At 46.6% G+C, this 24,722-nt stretch overlaps 1 protein-coding gene across 1 annotated transcript in view; it reads right to left on the bottom strand.

The window, feature by feature from the left end:
* The window catches only part of LOC135043493 (reticulon-2-like), a 123,543-nt gene that overhangs the window by 72,046 nt on the left and 26,775 nt on the right, over positions 1 to 24,722 (bottom strand). The window contains exons 2-3 of the mRNA XM_063955118.1: positions 14,020 to 14,227; positions 2,576 to 2,714 (exon numbers count right to left, since the gene is read on the bottom strand). Coding sequence (XP_063811188.1) covers positions 2,576 to 2,714; positions 14,020 to 14,227 — 347 coding nt within the window. The remainder of the gene's footprint in view (positions 1 to 2,575; positions 2,715 to 14,019; positions 14,228 to 24,722) is intronic.

Below are 24,722 nucleotides of genomic sequence, written 5' to 3'. Positions count from 1 at the left end.
ATTAAAACACCATGGATGTCATTTTAAATGGACTCTTTTTGGCTCAGAAAGATGAGGTGTCAGAAGGGGACAAAATGAGAGGGTGGGGACAGTGGACAGTATTGCAGGAATCATGGCGGACAGAGCGATGTTTTTATACACAATTGCATCTTTACTGTTCCAGTAACATAACTCCCAACTGTCCCGATTTTCTCATGACAGTCCCGGTTATTTGGGACTGTCCCACCCCCGGGCTGCAGTGCCCCTCAGTGGGGGGTAGGAGGGGGGGGGGGCAGTTGGGAGGCTCCTGCACTAGCTGCACTGCTTAGCAGAACAGCGGTGAATTGACGCTGTGCACAGGTGACAGAGGGAGAGGGGGCATGGCAGCAGCTCAGAGAGCGCTGGGCACGCCCCCTCAGTGATGGTACAAGGGGGGCGTGACTCGCAATTCAGGCTCAGCCACGAGACCATGCCCCTTTCATATAGGCTACGCCCCCTTTTTGCCCACACCCCAAGGTCCCTGTTTACACTTGTAATAAGTTGGGAGATATGCAGTGAGCCGCCTCACCCCTCATTCTTACTAGCTCTAATGCTCTCTCCTGTGTGGCAGGGCTCAGGCTGGTGACATCATCGAGGCATACAAAGACCGGCCAATCAGCACGTTTACATGAATGCAGGGTTGAATAACCCGGGTTGGACACTTTAGAGTGCACATTGTCCCGGGTCCAACCCATGTATAACACAGCTTTTATACCGGGGTGACATGCAGGGTTACTCCACCCGGGATATTCTAGTGTTTTAATACCCAGGGATTAGCAGCAGGCTTGGGAGAAAATAAGGTGTTTTTTTGGGGGTTTTTTTTTTGCATTAATGTTTTAATGAACAAAAAAAAAAATTAAAAAATATGGAACCCTGCTTATTGCATACAGTGACACATTGCTCTGTATTATGGCCCTCATTCCGAGTTGATCGCTCGGTAATTTTCATCGCATCGCAGTGAAATTCCGCTTAGTACGCATGCGCAATATTCGCACTGCGACTGCGCCAAGTAATTTAACAATGAAGATAGTATTTTTACTCACGGCTTTTTCTTCGCTCCGGCGATCGTAGTGTGATTGACAGGAAATGGGTGTTACTGGGCGGAAACACTGCGTTTTATGGGCGTGTGGATCAAAACGCTACCGTTTCCGGAAAAAACGCAGGAGTGGCCGGAGAAACGGGGGAGTGTCTGGGCGAACGCTGGGTGTGTTTGTGACGTCAAACCAGGAACGACAAGCACTGAACTGATCGCAGATGCCGAGTAAGTCTGAAGCTACTCTGAAACTGCTAAGTAGTTTGTAATCGCAATATTGCGAATACATCGTTCGCAATTTTAAGAAGCTAAGATTCATTCCCAGTAGGCGGCGGCTTAGCGTGTGTAACTCTGCTAAAATCGCCTTGCGAGCGATCAACTCGGAATGAGGGCCTATTCACCTAGCTCTACCGTGTTGTAATGCTTCTACGTTATTAGGCTTTGCTAGGATTTATTTTACATCATTTGAGAAAAACAATTTTTTACTGCTTGTTATTCCTATTACATCTGAATATATTAAAACATACAAAGTGCACTCAGAGATAGATGAAATTGAAAATGAGAATGTTACTTGTGGTTTTCTCCGGTCCTATAGGATTGTTAGGGGAGTTTATCGAGATTTAGCTGATTCTAGGCAGATTTACTACCTCTCTGATCTGGTTCACCCTCCCTGTATCTCTGCTGTGTGTGGGAAATGACTGAATTGGTTCAGTTCACTTCAATGAAGAACATAAGCAACAAGAATGTGTAATAATACCAGGGAGAGTCCCTTATAATAGGCTTTTTTAAGATGTCACGGCTCCATGCCTGTAGTGACAGCATAATTAAAAAACAAAATGTTTTTTTAAAACAAAAACATTTGGTTTAAACCAGCAAACCCTGGTCAGTAGGGTGACAATGCATATCACCAGCAATGTGCAGCGGGTGTGAAAGGATAAACAAACACTGACAATTTGAGCCATAATCCACTAGAAAACGGCTGTGAGACAGCGCTACATTCTGCGCAGCCAGAACACGATACAGAGGCCGATCAAACCTATGGAACTGTACAGTGGTGTAATATAATTCCGTAATACGCACCCAGATAACATATAATATTACTGGCCCCTCATTTACCGTTACATAATGGTAGCACCTGATAATAAATACTAAATATTTTATTGTTCTAATAATTAACATTTTGTTATTATTGTTTATTAATTTCATTACTTTGTTCATTTGGAATATTACTGTTTGGTGACCGTGCGCGGAGTGTGTGTAGGTAACGGTGATCTCACAGCTTATTACATCTGGCGATTTGTATACCGGCTGGCGAGATATACAGGAGATCAGCGATAACAGGGATTTATATAGAAAATCTCCATGTCATCCCTCCAATCAGTATTACATGTATAGCTCTGCCTGACTCCTCCCTCTAATTTGCATAAGGTGCCACTGGCATTAGGCAGGAGGAGACATTAATATCCGGGGTCACTAATAGCTGGGTATCGCTGTATCATTATCACATTATAACGTGACAGTTACCTTCAGTGACTCCTTTGTGTCCTGCACCAGGAACAGGCGGCGGAACGTGGAGAGTGCGCTCAGGGATAGAACCACAAGGCGCGCAGTGACTGCCTCCACCTGCTGCTCCGGGAGTATGGGCTCCGCATCCAGGTACTTCCTAAGGAGAGAGGAGACACTATTACTACACTCTGCTACACCGAGCCACAGCACTCTGCTACATCATATACAGAGAGTGCGCGCACTACATCCCGGAATCCTGATACCTCCTACACTGACCAACAATGCTCTGCTACATCATATACAGAGAGTGTGCACATTACACCGAGCAGCAACACTCTGCTACACCGAGCCACAGCACTCTGCTACATCATATACAGAGAGTGTGCACATTACACCGAGCAGCAACACTCTGCTACATCATATACAGAGAGTGTGCACATTACACCGAGCAGCAACACTCTGCTACATCATATACAGAGAGTGTGCACATTACACCGAGCAACAACACTCTGCTACACCGAGCCACAACACTCTGCAACATCATATACAGGGAGTGCTCACACTATATCCCTGAACTGAGATACCTCCTAAACCAACCAACAATGCTCTACTACATCATATACAGAGAGTGCACACATTACACCGAGCAGCAACACTCTGCTAGACCGAGCCACAGCACTCTGCTACATCATATACAGAAAGTGTGCACATTACACCGAGCCACAGCACTCTGCTACATCATATACAGAGAGTGTGCACATTACACTCTGCAAGACCGAGCCACAACACTCTGCTACACGGAGCCACAACACTCTGCTACATCATATACAGAGAGTGTGCACATTACACCGAGCAGCAACTCTCTGCTACATCATATACAGAGAGTGTATACACTACATCCCCGAACACTGATACCTCCTACACAAAGCAACAATGCTCTGCTACATCATATACAGAGAGTGCGCACAATACACCAAACAGCAATGCTCTGCTACATCATATACAGAGAGTGCGCACATTACACCGAGCAGCAACACTCTGCTACATCATATACAGAGAGTGCATACACTACATCCCTGAACCCTGATATCTCCTACACCAAGCAACAATGCTCTGCTACATCATATACAGAGAGTGTGCACATTACACCGAACAGCAACACTCTGCTACATCATATACAGAGAGTGCATACACTACATCCCTGAACCCTGATATCTCCTACACCAAGCAACAATGCTCTGCTACATCATATACAGAGAGTGTGCACATTACACCGAGCAGCAACACTCTGCTACATCATATACAGAGAGTGCATACACTACATCCCCGAACACTGATACCTCCTACACAAAGCAACAATGCTCTGCTACATCATATACAGAGAGTGCGCATAATATACCAAACAGCAATGCTCTGCTACATCATATACAGAAAGTGCGCACATTACACCGAGCAGCAACACTCTGCTACATCATATACAGAGAGTGCATACACTACATCCCTGAACCCTGATATCTCCTACACCAAGCAACAATGCTCTGCTACATCATATACAGAGAGTGTGCACATTACACCGAACAGCAACACTCTGCTACATCATATACAGAGAGTGCATACACTACATCCCTGAACCCTGATATCTCCTACACCAAGCAACAATGCTCTGCTACATCATATACAGAGAGTGTGCACATTACACCGAACAGCAACACTCTGCTACATCATATACAGAGAGTGCATACACTACATCCCTGAACCCTGATATCTCCTACACCAAGCAACAATGCTCTGCTACATCATATACAGAGAGTGTGCACATTACACCGAGCAGCAACACTCTGCTACATCATATACAAAGAGTGCATACACTACATCCCCGAACACTGATACCTCCTACACAAAGCAACAATGCTCTGCTACATCATATACAGAGAGTGCGCATAATACACCAAACAGCAATGCTCTGCTACATCATATACAGAAAGTGCGCACATTACACCGAGCAGCAACACTCTGCTACATCATATACAGAGAGTGCATACACTACATCCCTGAACCCTGATATCTCCTACACCAAGCAAAAATGCTCTGCTACATCATATACAGAGACACGCTGCACATTACACCGAGCAGCAACACTCTGTTACATCAAATACAGAGAGTGCATACACTACATTCCCGAACACTGATACCTCCTACACCAAACAACAATGCTCTCCTACATCATATTCAGAGTGCGCACATTATTCCTAGCAGCAACACTCTGCTACATCATATACAGAGAGTGTGCACATTACACCGAGCAGAAACACTCTGCTACATCATATACAGAGAGTGTGCACATTACACCGAGCAGCAACACTCTGCTACATCATATACAGAGAATACGCACACTACACCCCTGCCCCGATACCTCATACACTGAGTAACAACACTCTGCTACATCATTTACAGAGAGTGCGCACACTACACCCCTGCCCCTTGATACCTCCTACACTGAGTAACAACACTCTGCTACATCATATACAGAGAATGCGCACACTACACCCCCGCACTCTGATACCACCTACACTGAGTAACAACACTCTGCTACATCATATACAGAGAGTGCACACACTACACCCTTGCCCCGATACCTCCTACACTGAGTAACAACACTCTGCTACATCATATACAGAGAGTGTGCACACTACACCCCCGCACTCTTATACCTCCTACACCGACCAACAACACTCTGCTACATCATATACAGAGAGTGCGCACACTACACCCCCACACTCTGATACCTCCTATACTGCGTAACAGTGATCTGCTACATCATATACAGAGAGTGTGCACACTACACCCCCGCACTCTGATACTTCCTACACTGAGTAACAACACTCTGCTACATCATATACAGAGAGTGTGCACACTACACCCCCGCACTCTTATACCTCCTACACCGACCAACAACACTCTGCTACATCATATACAGAGAGTGCGCACACTACACCCCCACACTCTGATACCTCCTATACTGCGTAACAGTGATCTGCTACATCATATACAGAGAGTGTGCACACTACACCCCCGCACTCTGATACTTCCTACACTGAGTAACAACACTCTGCTACATCATATACAGAGAATGCGCACACTACACCCCCACACTCTGATACTTCCTACACTGAGTAACAACACTCTGCTACATCATATACAGAGAGTGTGCACACTACACCCCTGCCATCTGATACCTCCTACACTGAGTAACAACACTCTGCTACATCATATACAGAGAGTACACACACTACCCCCCTGCCCCCTGATACCTCCTACACTGAGTAACAACACTCTGCTACATCATATACAGAGAGTGCACACACTAAACCCCTGCCTCCTGATACCTCCTACACTGAGTAACAACACCCTAATACATCATATACAGAGAGTGCGCGCACTACACCCCTGCCCCCTGATACCTCCTACACTGAGTAACAACACTCTGCTACATCATATACAGAGAGTGCGCACACTACACCCCTGCCCCCTGATACCTCCTACACTGAGTAACAACACTCTGCTACATCATATACAGAGAGTGCGCACACTACACCCCCGCCCCTGATACCTCCTACACTGAGTAACAACACTCTGCTACATCATATACAGAGAGTGAGCACACTACACCCCTGCCCCCTGATACCTCCTACACTGAGTAACAACACTCTGCTACATCATATACAGAGAGTGCGCACACTACACCCCCGCCCCCTGATACCTCCTACACTGAGTAAGAACACTCTGCTACATCATATACAGAGAATGCGCACACTACACCCCTGCCCCCTGATACCTCCTACACTGGGTAACAACACTCTGCTACATCATATACAGAGAGTGCACACACTACACCCTTGCCCCCTGATACCTCCTACACTGAGTAACAACACCCTACTACATCATATACAGAGAGTGCGCACACTACACCACTGCCCCCTGATACCTCCTACACCGAGTAACAACACTCTGCTACATCATATACAGAGAGTGCGCACACTACACCCCCGCCCCTGATACCTCCTACACTGAGTAACAACACTCTGCTACATCATATACAGAGAGTGCGCACACTACACCCCCACACTCTGATACTTCCTACACTGAGTAACAACACTCTGCTACATCATATACAGAGAGTGAGCACACTACACCCCTGCCCCCTGATACCTCCTACACTGAGTAACAACACTCTGCTACATCATATACAGAGAGTGCGCACACTACACCCCCGCCCCCTGATACCTCCTACACTGAGTAAGAACACTCTGCTACATCATATACAGAGAATGCGCACACTACACCCCTGCCCCCTGATACCTCCTACACTGGGTAACAACACTCTGCTACATCATATACAGAGAGTGCACACACTACACCCTTGCCCCCTGATACCTCCTACACTGAGTAACAACACCCTACTACATCATATACAGAGAGTGCGCACACTACACCACTGCCCCCTGATACCTCCTACACCGAGTAACAACACTCTGCTACATCATATACAGAGAGTGCGCACACTACACCCCCGCCCCTGATACCTCCTACACCGAGTAACAACACTCTGCTACATCATATACAGAGAGTGCGCACACTACACCCCTGCGCCCTGATACCTCCTACACTGAGTAACAACACTCTGCTACATCATATACAGAGAGTGCGCACACTACACCCCCACACTCTGATACTTCCTACACTGAGTAACAACACTCTGCTACATCATATACAGAGAATGCGCACACTACACCCCCGCACTCTGATACCACCTACACTGAGTAACAACACTCTGCTACATCATATACAGAGAGTGCACACACTACACCCTTGCCCCGATACCTCCTACACTGAGTAACAACACTCTGCTACATCATATACAGAGAGTGTGCACACTACAACCCCGCACTCTTATACCTCCTACACCGACCAACAACACTCTGCTACATCATATACAGAGAGTGCGCACACTACACCCCCACACTCTGATACCTCCTATACTGCGTAACAGTGATCAGCTACATCATATACAGAGAGTGTGCACACTACACCCCCGCACTCTGATACTTCCTACACTGAGTAACAACACTCTGCTACATCATATACAGAGAGTGTGCACACTACACCCCCGCACTCTTATACCTCCTACACCGACCAACAACACTCTACTACATCATATACAGAGAGTGCGCACACTACACCCCCACACTCTGATACCTCCTATACTGCGTAACAGTGATCTGCTACATCATATACAGAGAGTGTGCACACTACACCCCCGCACTCTGATACTTCCTACACTGAGTAACAACACTCTGCTACATCATATACAGAGAATGCGCACACTACACCCCCACACTCTGATACTTCCTACACTGAGTAACAACACTCTGCTACATCATATACAGAGAGTGTGCACACTACACCCCTGCCATCTGATACCTCCTACACTGAGTAACAACACTCTGCTACATCATATACAGAGAGTACACACACTACCCCCCTGCCCCCTGATACCTCCTACACTGAGTAACAACACTCTGCTACATCATATACAGGGTGTGCACACACTAAACCCCTGCCTCCTGATACCTCCTACACTGAGTAACAACACCCTAATACATCATATACAGAGAGTGCGCGCACTACACCCCTGCCCCCTGATACCTCCTACACTGAGTAACAACACTCTGCTACATCATATACAGAGAGTGCGCACACTACACCCCTGCCCCCTGATACCTCCTACACTGAGTAACAACACTCTGCTACATCATATACAGAGAGTGCGCACACTACACCCCCGCCCCTGATACCTCCTACACTGAGTAACAACACTCTGCTACATCATATACAGAGAGTGAGCACACTACACCCCTGCCCCCTGATACCTCCTACACTGAGTAACAACACTCTGCTACATCATATACAGAGAGTGCGCACACTACACCCCCGCCCCCTGATACCTCCTACACTGAGTAAGAACACTCTGCTACATCATATACAGAGAATGCGCACACTACACCCCTGCCCCCTGATACCTCCTACACTGAGTAACAACACTCTGCTACATCATATACAGAGAGTGCACACACTACACCCCTGCCCCCTGATACCTCCTACACTGAGTAACAACACCCTACTACATCATATACAGAGAGTGCGCACACTACACCACTGCCCCCTGATACCTCCTACACCGAGTAACAACACTCTGCTACATCATATACAGAGATTGCGCACACTACACCCCCGCCCCTGATACCTCATACACTGAGTAACAACACTCTGCTACATCATATACAGAGAGTGCGCACACTACACCCCTGCGCCCTGATACCTCCTACACTGAGTAACAACACTCTACTACATCATATACAGAGAGTGCGCACACTACACCCCCACACTCTGATACTTCCTACACTGAGTAACAACACTCTGCTACATCATATACAGAGAGTGTGCACACTACACCCTTGCCCCCTGATACCTCCTACACTGAGTAACAACACTCTGCTACATCATATACAGAGAGTGCACACACTAAACCCCTGCCCCCTGATACCTCCTACACTGAGTAACAACACCCTAATACATCATATACAGAGAGTGCGCGCACTACACCCCTGCCCCCTGATACCTCCTACACTGAGTAACAACACTCTGCTACATCATATACAGAGAGTGCGCACACTACACCCCTGCCCCCTGATACCTCCTACACTGAGTAACAACACTCTGCTACATCATATACAGAGAGTGCGCACACTACACCCCCACACTCTGATACTTCCTACACTGAGTAACAATACTCTGCTACATCATATACAGAGAGTGTGCACACTACACCCCTGCCATCTGATACCTCCTACACTGAGTAACAACACTCTGCTACATCATATACAGAGAGTGCACACAATACCCCCCTGCCCCCTGATACCTCCTACACTGAGTAACAACACTCTGCTACATCATATACAGAGAGTGCACACACTAAACCCCTGCCCCCTGATACCTCCTAAACTGAGTAACAACACCCTAATACATCATATACAGAGAGTGCGCACACTACACCCCTGCCCCCTGATACTTCCTACACTGAGTAACAACACTCTGCTACATCATATACAGAGAGTGCGCACACTACACCCCCGCCCCTGATACCTCCTACACTGAGTAACAACACTCTGCTACATCATATACAGAGAGTGAGCACACTACACCCCTGCCCCCTGATACCTCCTACACTGAGTAACAACACTCTGCTACATCATATACAGAGAGTGCGCACACTACACCCCCTCCTACACTGAGTAAGAACACTCTGCTACATCATATACAGAGAATGCGCACACTACACCCCTGCCCCCTGATATCTCCTACACTAAGTAACAATACTCTGCTACATCATATACAGAGAGTGCACACACTACACCCCTGCCCCCTGATACCTCCTACACTGAGTAACAACACCCTACTACATCATATACAGAGAGTGCGCACACTACACCACTGCCCCCTGATACCTCCTACACCGAGTAACAACACTCTGCTACATCATATACAGAGAGTGCGCACACTACACCCCCGCTCCTGATACCTCATACACTGAGTAAAAACACTCTGCTACATCATATACAGAGAGTGCGCACACTACACCCCTGCGCCCTGATACCTCCTACACTGAGTAACAACACTCTGCTACATCATATACAGAGAGTGCGCACACTACACCCCCGCCCCTGATACCTCCTACACTGAGTAACAACACTCTGCTACATCATATACAGAGAGTGCGCACACTACACCCCTGCCCCCTGATACCTCCTACACTGAGTAACAACACTCTGCTACATCATATACAGAGAGTGCGCACACTACACCCCCGCACTCTGATACCTCCTACACCGACCAACACTCTGCTACATCATATACAGAGACTGCGCACACTACACCCCTGCCCTCTTATACCTCCTACACCGACCAACAACACTCTGCTACATCATATACAGAGAGTGCGCACACTACACCCCTGCCCCTTGATACCTACTACACTGAGTAACAACACTCTGATACATCATATACAGAGAATACACAGACTACACCCCTGCCCCCTGATAACTCCTACACTGAGTAACAACACTCTGCTACATCATATACAGAGAGTGAGCACACTACACCCCTGCCCCCTGATACCTCCTACACTGAGTAACAAACTCTGCTACATCATATACAGAGAGTGCGCACACTACACCCCTGCGCCCTGATACCTCCTACACTGAGTAACAACACTCTGCTACATCATATACAGAGAGTGCGCACACTACACCCCCGCCCCTGATACCTCCTACACTGAGTAACAACACTCTGCTACATCATATACAGAGTGTGCACACTACACCCCCGCTCCTGATACCTCCTACACTGAGTAACAACACTCTGCTACATCATATACAGAGAGTGCGCACACTACACCCCTGCCCCCTGATACCTCCTACACTGAGTAACAACACTCTGATACATCATATACATTGAGTGCACACACTACACTCCCGCACTCTGATACCTCATACACCGACCAACAACACTCTGCTACATCATATACAGAGAGTGCGCACACTACACCCCTGCCCCCTGATACCTCCTACACTGAGTAACAACACTCTGCTACATCATATACAGAGAGTGAGCACACTACTCCCCCGCACTCTGATACCTCCTACACTGAGTAACAACACTCTGCTACATCATATACAGAGAATGCGCACACTACACCCCTGCACTCTGATACCTCCTACACTGAGTAACAACACTCTGCTACATCATATACAGAGAGTGCGCACACTACACCCCCGCACTCTGATACCTCCTACACCGACCAACAACACTCTGCTACATCATATACAGAGAGTGCACACACTACACCCCTGCCCCCTGATACCTCCTACAGTGAGTAACAACACTCTGCTACATCATATACAGAGAATGCGCACACTACACCCCCACACTTTGATACCTCCTACACCGACCAACAACACTCTGCTACATCATATACAGAGAGTGAGCACACTACACCCCCGCACTCTGACACCTCCTACACGATCAACAACACTTTGCTACATCATATAAAGAGAGTGCTCACACTACACTCCCCGAACTCTGATAGCGCCTACACTGAGTAACAACACTCTGCTACATCATATACAGAGAGTGTGCACACTACACACCTGCCCCCTGATACCTCCTACACTGAGTAACAACACTCTGCTACATCATATACAGAGAGTGCGCACACTACACCCCCGCACTCTGATACCTCCTACACTGAGTAGCAACACTCTGCTACATCATATACAGAGAGTGCACACACTACACCCCTGCCATCTGATACCTCCTACACCGACCAACAACACTCTGCTACATCATATACAGAGAGTGCGCACACTACACCCCTGCTCTCTGATACCTCCTACACCGACCAACAACACACTACTACATCATATACAGAGAGTGCGCACACTACACCCCCGCACTCTGATACCTCCTACACGACCAACAACACTCTGCTACATCATATAAAGAGAGTGCTCACACTACACCCCCGCACTCTGATACCTCCTACAGTGAGTAACAACACTCTGCTACATCATATACAGAGAGTGCACACACTACACCCCTGCCCCCTGATACCTCCTACACTGAGTAACAACACTATGCTACATCATATACAGAGAATGTGCACACTACACCCCCACACTCTGATACCTCCTACACCGACCAACAACACTCTGCTACATCATATACAGAGAGTGAGCACACTACACCCCCGCACTCTGATACCTCCTACACTGAGTAACAACACTCTGCTACATCATATACAGAGAGTGTGTACACTACACCCCTGCCCCCTGATACCTCCTACACTGAGTAACAACACACTGCTACATCATATACAGAGAGTGAGCACACTACACCCCTGCCCTCTGATACCTCCTACACTGAGTAACAACACTCTGCTACATCATATACAGAGAGTGCGCACACTACACCCCCGCACTCTGATACCTCCTACACTGAGTAACAACACTTTGCTACATCATATACAGAGAGTGCACACACTACACCCCTGCCATCTGATACCTCCTACACCGACCAACAACACTCTGCTACATCATATACAGAGAGTGCGCACACTTTCACCCCTGCCCTCTGATACCTCCCACACCGACCAACAACACACTACTACATCATATATAGAGAGTGTGCACACTACACCCCCGCACTCTGATACCTCCTACACGACCAACAACACTCTGCTACATCATATAAAGAGAGTGCTCACACTACACCCCCGCACTCTGATACCGCCTACACTGAGTAACAACACTTTGCTACATCATATACAGAGAGTGTGCACACTACACCCCTGCCCCCTGATACCTCCTACACTGAGTAACAACACTCTGCTACATCATATACAGAGAATGCGCACACTACACCCCTGCCATCTGATACCTCCTACACCGACCAACAACACTCTGCTACATCATATACAGAGAGTGCGCACACTACACCCCTGCTCTCTGATACCTCCTACACCGACCAACAACACACTACTACATCATATACAGATAGTGCGCACACTACACCCCCGCACTCTGATACCTCCTACACGACCAACAACACTCTGCTACATCATATAAAGAGAGTGCTCACACTACACCCCCGCACTCTGATACCGCCTACACTGAGTAACAACACTCTGCTATATCATATACAGAGAGTGTGCACACTACACCCCTGCCCCTGATACCTCCTACACCGACCAACAACACATTACTACATCATATACAGAGAGTGAGCACACTACACCCCTGCCCCTGATACCTCCTACACTGAGTAACAACACTCTGCTACATCATATACAGAGAATGCGCACACTACACCCCTGCACTCTGATACCTCCTACACTGAGTAACAACACTCTGCTACATCATATACAGAGAGTGCGCACACTACACCCCCGCACTCTGATACCTCCTACACTGAGTAACACTCTGCTACATCATATACAGAGAGTGCACACACTACACCCCTGCCCCTGATACCTCCTACACTGAGTAACAACACTCTGCTACATCATATACAGAGAATGCGCACACTACACCCCTGCACTCTGATACCTCCTACACTGAGTAACAACACTCTGCTACATCATATACAGAGAGTGCGCACACTACACCCCCGCACTCTGATACCTCCTACACTGAGTAACACTCTGCTACATCATATACAGAGAGTGCACACACTACACCCCTGCCCCTGATACCTCCTACACTGAGTAACAACACTCTGCTACATCATATACAGAGAGTGCGCACACTACACCCCCGCGCTCCCCTGTAGACGGCGCTGTCACTTACTGGAAAGGGTTCACTCCATCTCCTTTTTTGATTGTGTGCAGAAGTTTACTGTAAACCCAAACTGTGAACGTCGCACTTAGGAGGAGGAGACAGGCGTACGAGATAACGCTGATCACACTGTACTGAATGAGACACAGCAGGCACAGGGTTAGTCCGGTGAGACAGCCGGCAGAAAGAGCGATGTCTCGCCAATACAGGAGGTCCATGACTGAGAGAAAGAGGGGAGAAAAAGGAAAAGGGTCAGGAGACGACAGCACGAGAGAAGATCAGAATCATAGAGAAGGAGAAACACATTACTCTGCATCATCGACCAGAATCTGCTGTTATTACAGATGAGGAGGGTGTGATGATTATCCCTGTTAGAGATGAGGAGGGTGTGATGATTATCCCTGTTATAGATGAGGAGGGTGTGATGATTATCCCTGTTAGAGATGAGGAGGGTGTGATGATTATCCCTGTTAGAGATGAGGAGGGTGTGATGATTATCCCTGTTATAGATGAGGAGGGTGTGATGATTATCTCTGTTAGAGATGAGGAGGGTGTGATGATTATCTCTGTTAGAGATGAGGAGGGTGTGATGATTATCTCTGCTAGAGATGAGGAGGGTGTGATGATTATCCCTGTTATAGATGAGGAGGGTGTGATGATTATCTCTGTTAGAGATGAGGAGGGTGTGATGATTATCTCTGTTAGAGATGAGGAGGGTGTGATAATTATCTCTGTTAGAGATGAGGAGGGTGTTATGATTATCCCTGTTAGAGATGAGGAGGGTGTTATGATTATCCCTGTTAGAGATGAGGAGGGTGTGATGATTATCTCTGTTAGAGATGAGGAGGGTGTGATGATTATCCCTGTTAGAGATGAAGAGGGTGTGATGATTATCTCTGTTAGAGATGAGGAGGGTGTTATGATTATCCCTGTTAGAGATGAGGAGGGTGTGATGATTATCCCTGTTAGAGATGAGGAGGGTGTGATGATTATCCCTGTTATAGATGAGGAGGGTGTGATGATTATCCCTGTTAGAGATGAGGAGGGTGTGATGATTATCTCTGTTAGAGATGAGGAGGGTGTGATGATTATCCCTGTTAGAGATGAGGAGGGTGTGATGATTATCTCTGTTAGAGATGAGGAGGGTGTTATGATTATCCCTGTTAGAGATGAGGAGGGTGTGATGATTATCTCTGTTAGAGATGAGGAGGGTGTTATGATTATCCCTGTTAGAGATGAGGAGGGTGTGATGATTATCCCTGTTAGAGATGAGGAGGGTGTGATGATTATCCCTGTTAGAGATGAGGAGGGTGTGATGATTATCCCCGTTAGAGATGAGGAGGGTGTGATGATTATCACTGTTAGAGATGAGGAGGGTGTGATGATTATCCCTGTTAGAGATGAGGAGGGTGTGATGATTATCCCTGTTAGAGATGAGGAGGGTGTGATGATTATCACTGTTAGAGATGAGGAGGGTGTGATGATTATCCCTGTTAGAGATGAGGAGGGTGTGATGATTATCACTGTTAGAGATGAGGAGGGTGTGATGATTATCCCTGTTAGAGATGAGGAGGGTGTGATGATTATCCCCGTTAGAGATGAGGAGTGTGTGATGATTATCCCCGTTAGAGATGAGGAGGGTGTGATGATTATCTCTGTTAGAGATGAGGAGGGTGTGATGATTATCCCTGTTAGAGATGAGGAGGGTGTGATGATTATCCCCGTTAGAGATGAGGAGGGTGTGATGATTATCCCCGTTAGAGATGAGGAGGGTGTGATGATTATCCCCGTTAGAGATGAGGAGGGTGTGATGATTATCCCCGTTAGAGATGAGGAGTGTGTGATGATTATCCCCGTTAGAGATGAGGAGGGTGTGATGATTATCTCTGTTAGAGATGAGGAGGGTGTGATGATTATCCCTGTTAGAGATGAGGAGGGTGTGATGATTATCCCCGTTAGAGATGAGGAGGGTGTGATGATTATCACTGTTAGAGATGAGGAGGGTGTGATGATTATCTCTGTTAGAGATGAGGAGGGTGTGATGATTATCACTGTTAGAGATGAGGAGGGTGTGATGATTATCCCTGTTAGAGATGAGGAGGGTGTGATGATTATCCCTGTTAGAGATGAGGAGGGTGTGATGATTATCCCCGTTAGAGATGAGGAGGGTGTGATGATTATCCCCGTTAGAGATGAGGAGGGTGTGATGATTATCCCCGTTAGAGATGAGGAGGGTGTGATGATTATCCCTGTTAGAGATGAGGAGGGTGTGATGATTATCCCTGTTAGGGATGATGAGGGTGTGATGATTATCACTGTTAGAGATGAGGAGGGTGTGATGATTATCCCTGTTAGAGATGAGGAGGGTGTGATGATTATCCCTGTTAGAGATGAGGAGGGTGTGATGATTATCCCTGTTATAGATGAGGAGGGTGTGAATATTGTCCCTGTTAGAGATGAGGAGGGTGTGATGATTATCCCCGTTAGAGATGAGGAGGGTGTTATGATTATCCCTGTTAGAGATGAGGAGGGTGTGATGATTATCCCTGTTAGAGATGAGGAGGGTGTGATGATTATACCTGTTAGAGATGAGGAGGGTGTGATGATTATCCCTGTTATAGATGAGGAGGGTGTGATGATTATCCCTGTTAGAGATGAGGAGGGTGTGATGATTATCACTGTTAGAGATGAGGAGGGTGTGATGATTATCCCTGTTAGAGATGAGGAGGGTGTGATGATTATCCCTGTTAGAGATGAGGAGGGTGTGATGATTATCTCTGTTAGAGATGAGGAGGGTGTTATGATTATCCCTGTTAGAGATGAGGAGGGTGTGATGATTATCCCTGTTAGAGATGAGGAGGGTGTGATGATTATCCCTGTTAGAGATGAGGAGGGTGTGATGATTATCCCCGTTAGAGATGAGGAGGGTGTGATGATTATCACTGTTAGAGATGAGGAGGGTGTGATGATTATCCCTGTTAGAGATGAGGAGGGTGTGATGATTATCCCTGTTAGAGATGAGGAGGGTGTGATGATTATCACTGTTAGAGATGAGGAGGGTGTGATGATTATCCCTGTTAGAGATGAGGAGGGTGTGATGATTATCACTGTTAGAGATGAGGAGGGTGTGATGATTATCCCTGTTAGAGATGAGGAGGGTGTGATGATTATCCCCGTTAGAGATGAGGAGTGTGTGATGATTATCCCCGTTAGAGATGAGGAGGGTGTGATGATTATCTCTGTTAGAGATGAGGAGGGTGTGATGATTATCCCTGTTAGAGATGAGGAGGGTGTGATGATTATCCCCGTTAGAGATGAGGAGGGTGTGATGATTATCCCCGTTAGAGATGAGGAGGGTGTGATGATTATCCCCGTTAGAGATGAGGAGGGTGTGATGATTATCCCCGTTAGAGATGAGGAGTGTGTGATGATTATCCCCGTTAGAGATGAGGAGGGTGTGATGATTATCTCTGTTAGAGATGAGGAGGGTGTGATGATTATCCCTGTTAGAGATGAGGAGGGTGTGATGATTATCCCCGTTAGAGATGAGGAGGGTGTGATGATTATCACTGTTAGAGATGAGGAGGGTGTGATGATTATCTCTGTTAGAGATGAGGAGGGTGTGATGATTATCACTGTTAGAGATGAGGAGGGTGTGATGATTATCCCTGTTAGAGATGAGGAGGGTGTGATGATTATCCCTGTTAGAGATGAGGAGGGTGTGATGATTATCCCCGTTAGAGATGAGGAGGGTGTGATGATTATCACTGTTAGAGATGAGGAGGGTGTGATGATTATCCCCGTTAGAGATGAGGAGGGTGTGATGATTATCCCTGTTAGAGATGAGGAGGGTGTGATGATTATCCCTGTTAGGGATGATGAGGGTGTGATGATTATCACTGTTAGAGATGAGGAGGGTGTGATGATTATCCCTGTTAGAGATGAGGAGGGTGTGATGATTATCCCTGTTAGAGATGAGGAGGGTGTGATGATTATCCCTGTTATAGATGAGGAGGGTGTGATGATTATCCCTGTTAGAGATGAGGAGGGTGTGATGATTATCCCCGTTAGAGATGAGGAGGGTGTTATGATTATCCCTGTTAGAGATGAGGAGGGTGTGATGATTATCCCTGTTAGAGATGAGGAGGGTGTGATGATTATCCCTGTTAGAGATGAGGAGGGTGTGATGATTATCCCTGTTATAGATGAGGAGGGTGTGATGATTATCCCTGATAGAGATGAGGAGGGTGTGATGATTATCACTGTTAGAGATGAGGAGGGTGTGATGATTATCCCTGTTAGAGATGAGGAGGGTGTGATGATTATCCCTGTTAGAGATGAGGAGGGTGTGATGATTATCCCCGTTAGAGATGAGGAGGGTGTGATGATTATCCCCGTTAGAGATGAGGAGGGTGTGATGATTATCCCTGTTATAGATGAGGAGGGTGTGATGATTATCCCTGTTAGAGATGAGGAGGGTGTGATGATTATCCCTGTTATAGATGAGGAGGGTGTGATGATTATCCCTGTTAGAGATGAGGAGGGTGTGATGATTATAGATGAGGAGGGTGTGATGATTATCCCTGTTAGAGATGAGGAGGGTGTGATGATTATCCCTGTTAGAGATGAGGAGGGTGTGATGATTATCCCCGTTAGAGATGAGGAGGGTGTGATGATTATCCCTGTTAGAGATGAGGAGGGTGTGAAGGGTGTGATGATTGTCCCTGTTAGAGATGAGGAGGGTGTGATGATTATCACTGTTAGAGATGAGGAGGGTGTGATGATTATCCCTGTTAGAGATGAGGAGGGTGTGATGATTATCCCCGTTAGAGATGAGGAGGGTGTGATGATTATCCCTGTTAGAGATGAGGAGGGTGTTATAATTATCCCCGTTAGAGATGAGGAGGGTGTGATGATTATCCCCGTTAGAGATGAGGAGGATGTGATGGTTATCCCTGTTAGAGATGAAGAGGGTGTGATGATTATCCCCGTTAGAGATGAGGAGGGTGTGATGATTATCCCTGTTAGAGATGAGGAGGGTGTGATGATTATCACTGTTAGAGATGAGGAGGGTGTGATGATTATCACTGTTAGAGATGAGGAGAGTGTGATGATTATCCCAGTTAGAGATGAGGAGGGTGTGATGATTATCCCTGTTAGAGATGAGGAGGGTGTGATGATTATCACTGTTAGAGATGAGGAGGGTGTGATGTTATCCCTGTTAGAGATGAGGAGGGTGTGATGATTATTCCTGTTAGAGATGAGGAGGGTGTAATGATTATCCCTGTTAGAGATGAGGAGGGTGTGATGTTATCCCTGTTAGAGATGAGGAGGGTGTGATGATTATCCCCGTTAGAGATGAGGAGGGTGTGATGATTATCCCCGTTAGAGATGAGGAGGGTGTGATGATTATCCCCGTTAGAGATGAGGAGGGTGTGAGGATTATCCCCGTTAGAGATGAGGAGGGTGTGATGATTATCCCCGTTAGAGATGAGGAGGGTGTTATGGTTATCCCCGTTAGAGATGAGGAGGGTGTGATGATTATCCACGTTAGAGATGAGGAGGGTGTGATGATTATCACTGTTAGAGATGAGGAGGGTGTGATGATTATCCACGTTAGAGATGAGGAGGGTGTGATGATTATCACTGTTAGAGATGAGAAGGGTGTGATGATTATCCCTGTTAGAGATGAGGAGGGTGTGATGATTATCCCTGTTAGAGATGAGGAGTGTGATGATTACCCCTGTTAGAGATGAGGAGGGTGTGATGATTATCCCCGTTAGAGATGAGAAGGGTGTGATGATTATCCCTGTTAGAGATGAGGAGGGTGTGATGATTATCCCTGTTAGAGATGAGGAGTGTGATGATTACCCCTGTTAGAGATGAGGAGGGTGTGATGATTATCCCCGTTAGAGATGAGGAGGGTGTGATGATTATCACTATTAGAGATGAGGAGTGTGTGATGATTATCCCCGTTAGAGATGAGGAGGGTGTGATGATTATTCCTGTTAGAGATGAGGAGGGTGTGATGATTATCCCCGTTAGAGATGAGGAGGGTGTGATGATTATCACTGTTAGAGATGAGAAGGGTGTGATGATTATCCCCGTTAGAGATGAGGAGGGTGTGATGATTATCCCTGTTAGAGATGAGGAGGGTGTGATGATTATCCCCGTTAGAGATGAGGAGTGTGATGATTACCCCTGTTAGAGATGAGGAGGGTGTGATGATTATCCCTGTTAGAGATGAGGAGGGTGTGATGATTATCTCTGTTAGAGATGAGGAGGGTGTGATGATTATCCCTGTTAGAGATGAGGAGGGTGTGATGATTATCTCTGTTAGAGATGAGGAGGGTGTTATGATTATCCCTGTTAGAGATGAGGAGGGTGTGATGATTATCTCTGTTAGAGATGAGGAGGGTGTGATGATTATCCCTGTTAGAGATGAGGAGGGTGTGATGATTATCCCTGTTAGAGATGAGGAGGGTGTGATGATTATCCCTGTTATAGATGAGGAGGGTGTGATGATTATCCCTGTTAGAGATGAGGAGGGTGTGATGATTATCCCTGTTAGAGATGAGGAGGGTGTGATGATTATCCCTGTTATAGATGAGGAGGGTGTGATGATTATCACTGTTAGAGATGAGGAGGGTGTGATGATTATCTCTGTTAGAGATGAGGAGGGTGTGATGATTATCCCTGTTAGAGATGAGGAGGGTGTGATGATTATCCCCGTTAGAGATGAGGAGGGTGTGATGATTATCCCTGTTAGAGATGAGGAGGGTGTGATGATTATCCCCGTTAGAGATGAGGAGTGTGATGATTACCCCTGTTAGAGATGAGGAGGGTGTGATGATTATCGCTGTTAGGGATGAGGAGGGTGTGATGATTATCCCCGTTAGAGATGAGGAGGGTGTGTTGATTATCCCCATTAGAGATGAGGAGAGTGTGATGATTATCCCTGTTAGAGATGAGGAGGGTGTGATGATTATCCCCGTTAGAGATGAGGAGGGTGTGATGATTATCTTCGTTAGAGATGAGGAGGGTGTGATGATTATCACTTATAGAGATGAGGAGGGTGTGATGATTATCCCCGTTAGAGATGAGGAGGGTGTGATGATTATTCCTGGTAGAGATGAGGAGGGTGTGATGGTTATCCCTGTTAGAGATGAGGAGGGTGTGATGATTATTCCTGGTAGAGATGAGGAGGGTGTGATGGTTATCCCTGTTAGAGATGAGGAGGGTGTGATGATTATCTCTGTTAGAGATGAGGAGGGTGTGATGATTATCCCCGTTAGAGATGAGGAGGGTGTGATGATTATCCCTGTTAGAGATGAGGAGGGTGTGATGATTATCCCTGTTAAAGATGAGGAGGGTGTGATGATTATCCCTGTTAGAGATGAGGAGGGTGTGATGATTATCCCCGTTAGAGATGAGGAGGGTGTGATGATTATCACTGTTAGGGATGAGGAGGGTGTGATGATTATCCCCGTTAGAGATGAGGAGGGTGTGATGATTATCCCTGTTAGAGATGAGGAGGGTGTGATGATTATCTCTGTTAGAGATGAGGAGGGTGTGATGATTATCCCTGTTAGAGATGAGGAGGGTATGATGATTATCCCCGTTAGAGATGAGGAGGGTGTGATGATTATCACTGTTAGGGATGAGGAGGGTGTGATGATTATCCCCGTTAGAGATGAGGAGGGTGTGATGATTATCCCTGTTAGAGATGAGGAGGGTGTGATGATTATCTCTGTTAGAGATGAGGAGGGTGTAATGATTATCCCCGTTAGAGATGAGGAGGGTGTGATTATTATTACTGTTAGAGATGAGGAGGGTGTGATGATTATCACTGTTAGAGATGAGGAGGGTGTGATGATTATCCCCGTTAGAGATGAGGAGGGTGTGATGATTATCACTGTTAGGGATGAGGAGGGTGTGATGATTATCCCCGTTAGAGATGAGGAGGGTGTGATGATTATCCCTGTTAGAGATGAGGAGGGTGTGATGATTATCTCTGTTAGAGATGAGGAGGGTGTGATGATTATCCTCGTTAGAGATGAGGAGGGTGTGATGATTATCCCCGTTAGAGATGAGGAGGGTGTGATGATTATCCCCGTTAGAGATGAGGAGGGTGTGATGATTATCACTGTTAGAGATGAGGAGGGTGTGATGATTATTCCTGGTAGAGATGAGGAGGGTGTGATGATTATCCCCGTTAGAGATGAGGAGGGTGTGATGATTATCCCCGTTAGAGATGAGGAGGGTGTGATGATTATCACTGTTAGAGATGAGGAGGGTGTGATGATTATTCCTGGTAGAGATGAGGAGGGTGTGATGATTAATCCCGTTAGAGATGAGGAGGGTGTGATGATTATCCCTGTTAGAGATGAGGAGGGTGTGATGATTATCACTTATAGAGATGAGGAGGGTGTGATGATTATCCCTGTTAGAGATGAGGAGGGTGTGATGATTATCCCCGTTAGAGATGAGGAGGGTGTGATGATTATCCCTGTTAGAGATGAGGAGGGTGTGATGATTATCACTTATAGAGATGAGGAGGGTGTGATGATTATCCCTGTTAGAGATGAGGAGGGTGTGATGATTATCCCCGTTAGAGATGAGGAGGGTGTGATGATTATCCCCGTTAGAGATGAGGAGGGTGTGATGATTATCACTTATAGAGATGAGGAGGGTGTGATGATTATCCCTGTTAGAGATGAGGAGGGTGTGATGATTATTCCTGTTAGAGATGAGGAGGGTGTGATGATTATCCCCATTAGAGATGAGGAGGGTGTGATGATTATCCCCGTTAGAGATGAGGAGGGTGTGATGATTATCCCTGTTAGAGATGAGGAGGGTGTGATGATTATCACTTATAGAGATGAGGAGGGTGTGATGATTATCCCTGTTAGAGATGAGGAGGGTGTGATGATTATCCCCGTTAGAGATGAGGAGGGTGTGATGATTATCCTCGTTAGAGATGAGGAGGGTGTGATGATTATCCCCGTTAGAGATGAGGAGGGTGTGATGATTATCCCTGTTAGAGATGAGGAGGGTGTGATGATTATTACTGTTAGAGATGAGGAGGGTGTGATGATTATCCCCGTTAGAGATGAGGAGGGTGTGATGATTATCCCCGTTAGAGATGAGGAGGGTGTGATGATTATTACTGTTAGAGATGAGGAGGGTGTGATGATTATCCTCGTTAGAGATGAGGAGGGTGTGATGATTATCCCCGTTAGAGATGAGGAGGGTGTGATGATTATCCCCGTTAGAGATGAGGAGGGTGTGATGATTATCCCCGTTAGAGATGAGGAGGGTGTGATGATTATCACTGTTAGAGATGAGGAGGGTGTGATGATTATTCCTGGTAGAGATGAGGAGGGTGTGATGATTATCCCCGTTAGAGATGAGGAGGGTGTGATGATTATCCCCGTTAGAGATGAGGAGGGTGTGATGATTATCACTGTTAGAGATGAGGAGGGTGTGATGATTATTCCTGGTAGAGATGAGGAGGGTGTGATGATTATCCCCGTTAGAGATGAGGAGGGTGTGATGATTATCCCTGTTAGAGATGAGGAGGGTGTGATGATTATCACTTATAGAGATGAGGAGGGTGTGATGATTATCCCTGTTAGAGATGAGGAGGGTGTGATGATTATCCCCGTTAGAGATGAGGAGGGTGTGATGATTATCCTCGTTAGAGATGAGGAGGGTGTGATGATTATCCCCGTTAGAGATGAGGAGGGTGTGATGATTATCCCTGTTAGAGATGAGGAGGGTGTGATGATTATTACTGTTAGAGATGAGGAGGGTGTGATGATTATCCCCGTTAGAGATGAGGAGGGTGTGATGATTATCCCCGTTAGAGATGAGGAGGGTGTGATGATTATCCCCGTTAGAGATGAGGAGGGTGTGATGATTATCCCTGTTAGAGATGAGGAGGGTGTGATGATTATCACTTATAGAGATGAGGAGGGTGTGATGATTATCCCCGTTAGAGATGAGGAGGGTATGATGATTATCCCCGTTAGAGATGAGGAGGGTGTGATGATTATCCCCGTTAGAGATGAGGAGGGTGTGATGATTATCCCCGTTAGAGATGAGGAGGGTGTGATGATTATCCTCGTTAGAGATGAGGAGGGTGTGATGATTATTCCTGTTAGAGATGAGGAGGGTGTGATGATTATTCCTGGTAGAGATGAGGAGGGTGTGATGATTATCCCCGTTAGAGATGAGGAGGGTGTGATGATTATCCCCGTTAGAGATGAGGAGGGTGTGATGATTATCTCTGTTAGAGATGAGGAGGGTGTGATGATTATCCCTGTTAGAGATGAGGAGGGTGTGATGATTATCCTCGTTAGAGATGAGGAGGGTGTGATGATTATCCCCGTTAGAGATGAGGAGGGTGTGATGATTATCCCTGTTAGAGATGAGGAGGGTGTGATGATTATTACTGTTAGAGATGAGGAGGGTGTGATGATTATCCCCGTTAGAGATGAGGAGGGTGTGATGATTATCCCCGTTAGAGATGAGGAGGGTGTGATGATTATCCCCGTTAGAGATGAGGAGGGTGTGATGATTATCCCTGTTAGAGATGAGGAGGGTGTGATGATTATCACTTATAGAGATGAGGAGGGTGTGATGATTATCCCCGTTAGAGATGAGGAGGGTGTGATGATTATCCCCGTTAGAGATGAGGAGGGTGTGATGAT

Source organism: Pseudophryne corroboree, unplaced genomic scaffold, assembly GCF_028390025.1.
Source record: "Pseudophryne corroboree isolate aPseCor3 unplaced genomic scaffold, aPseCor3.hap2 scaffold_865, whole genome shotgun sequence".
Lineage (NCBI taxonomy): Eukaryota > Metazoa > Chordata > Amphibia > Anura > Myobatrachidae > Pseudophryne > Pseudophryne corroboree.
Note: the sequence above shows the minus strand (reverse complement) of the source record. Positions and strands in the feature narration are given on the sequence as shown.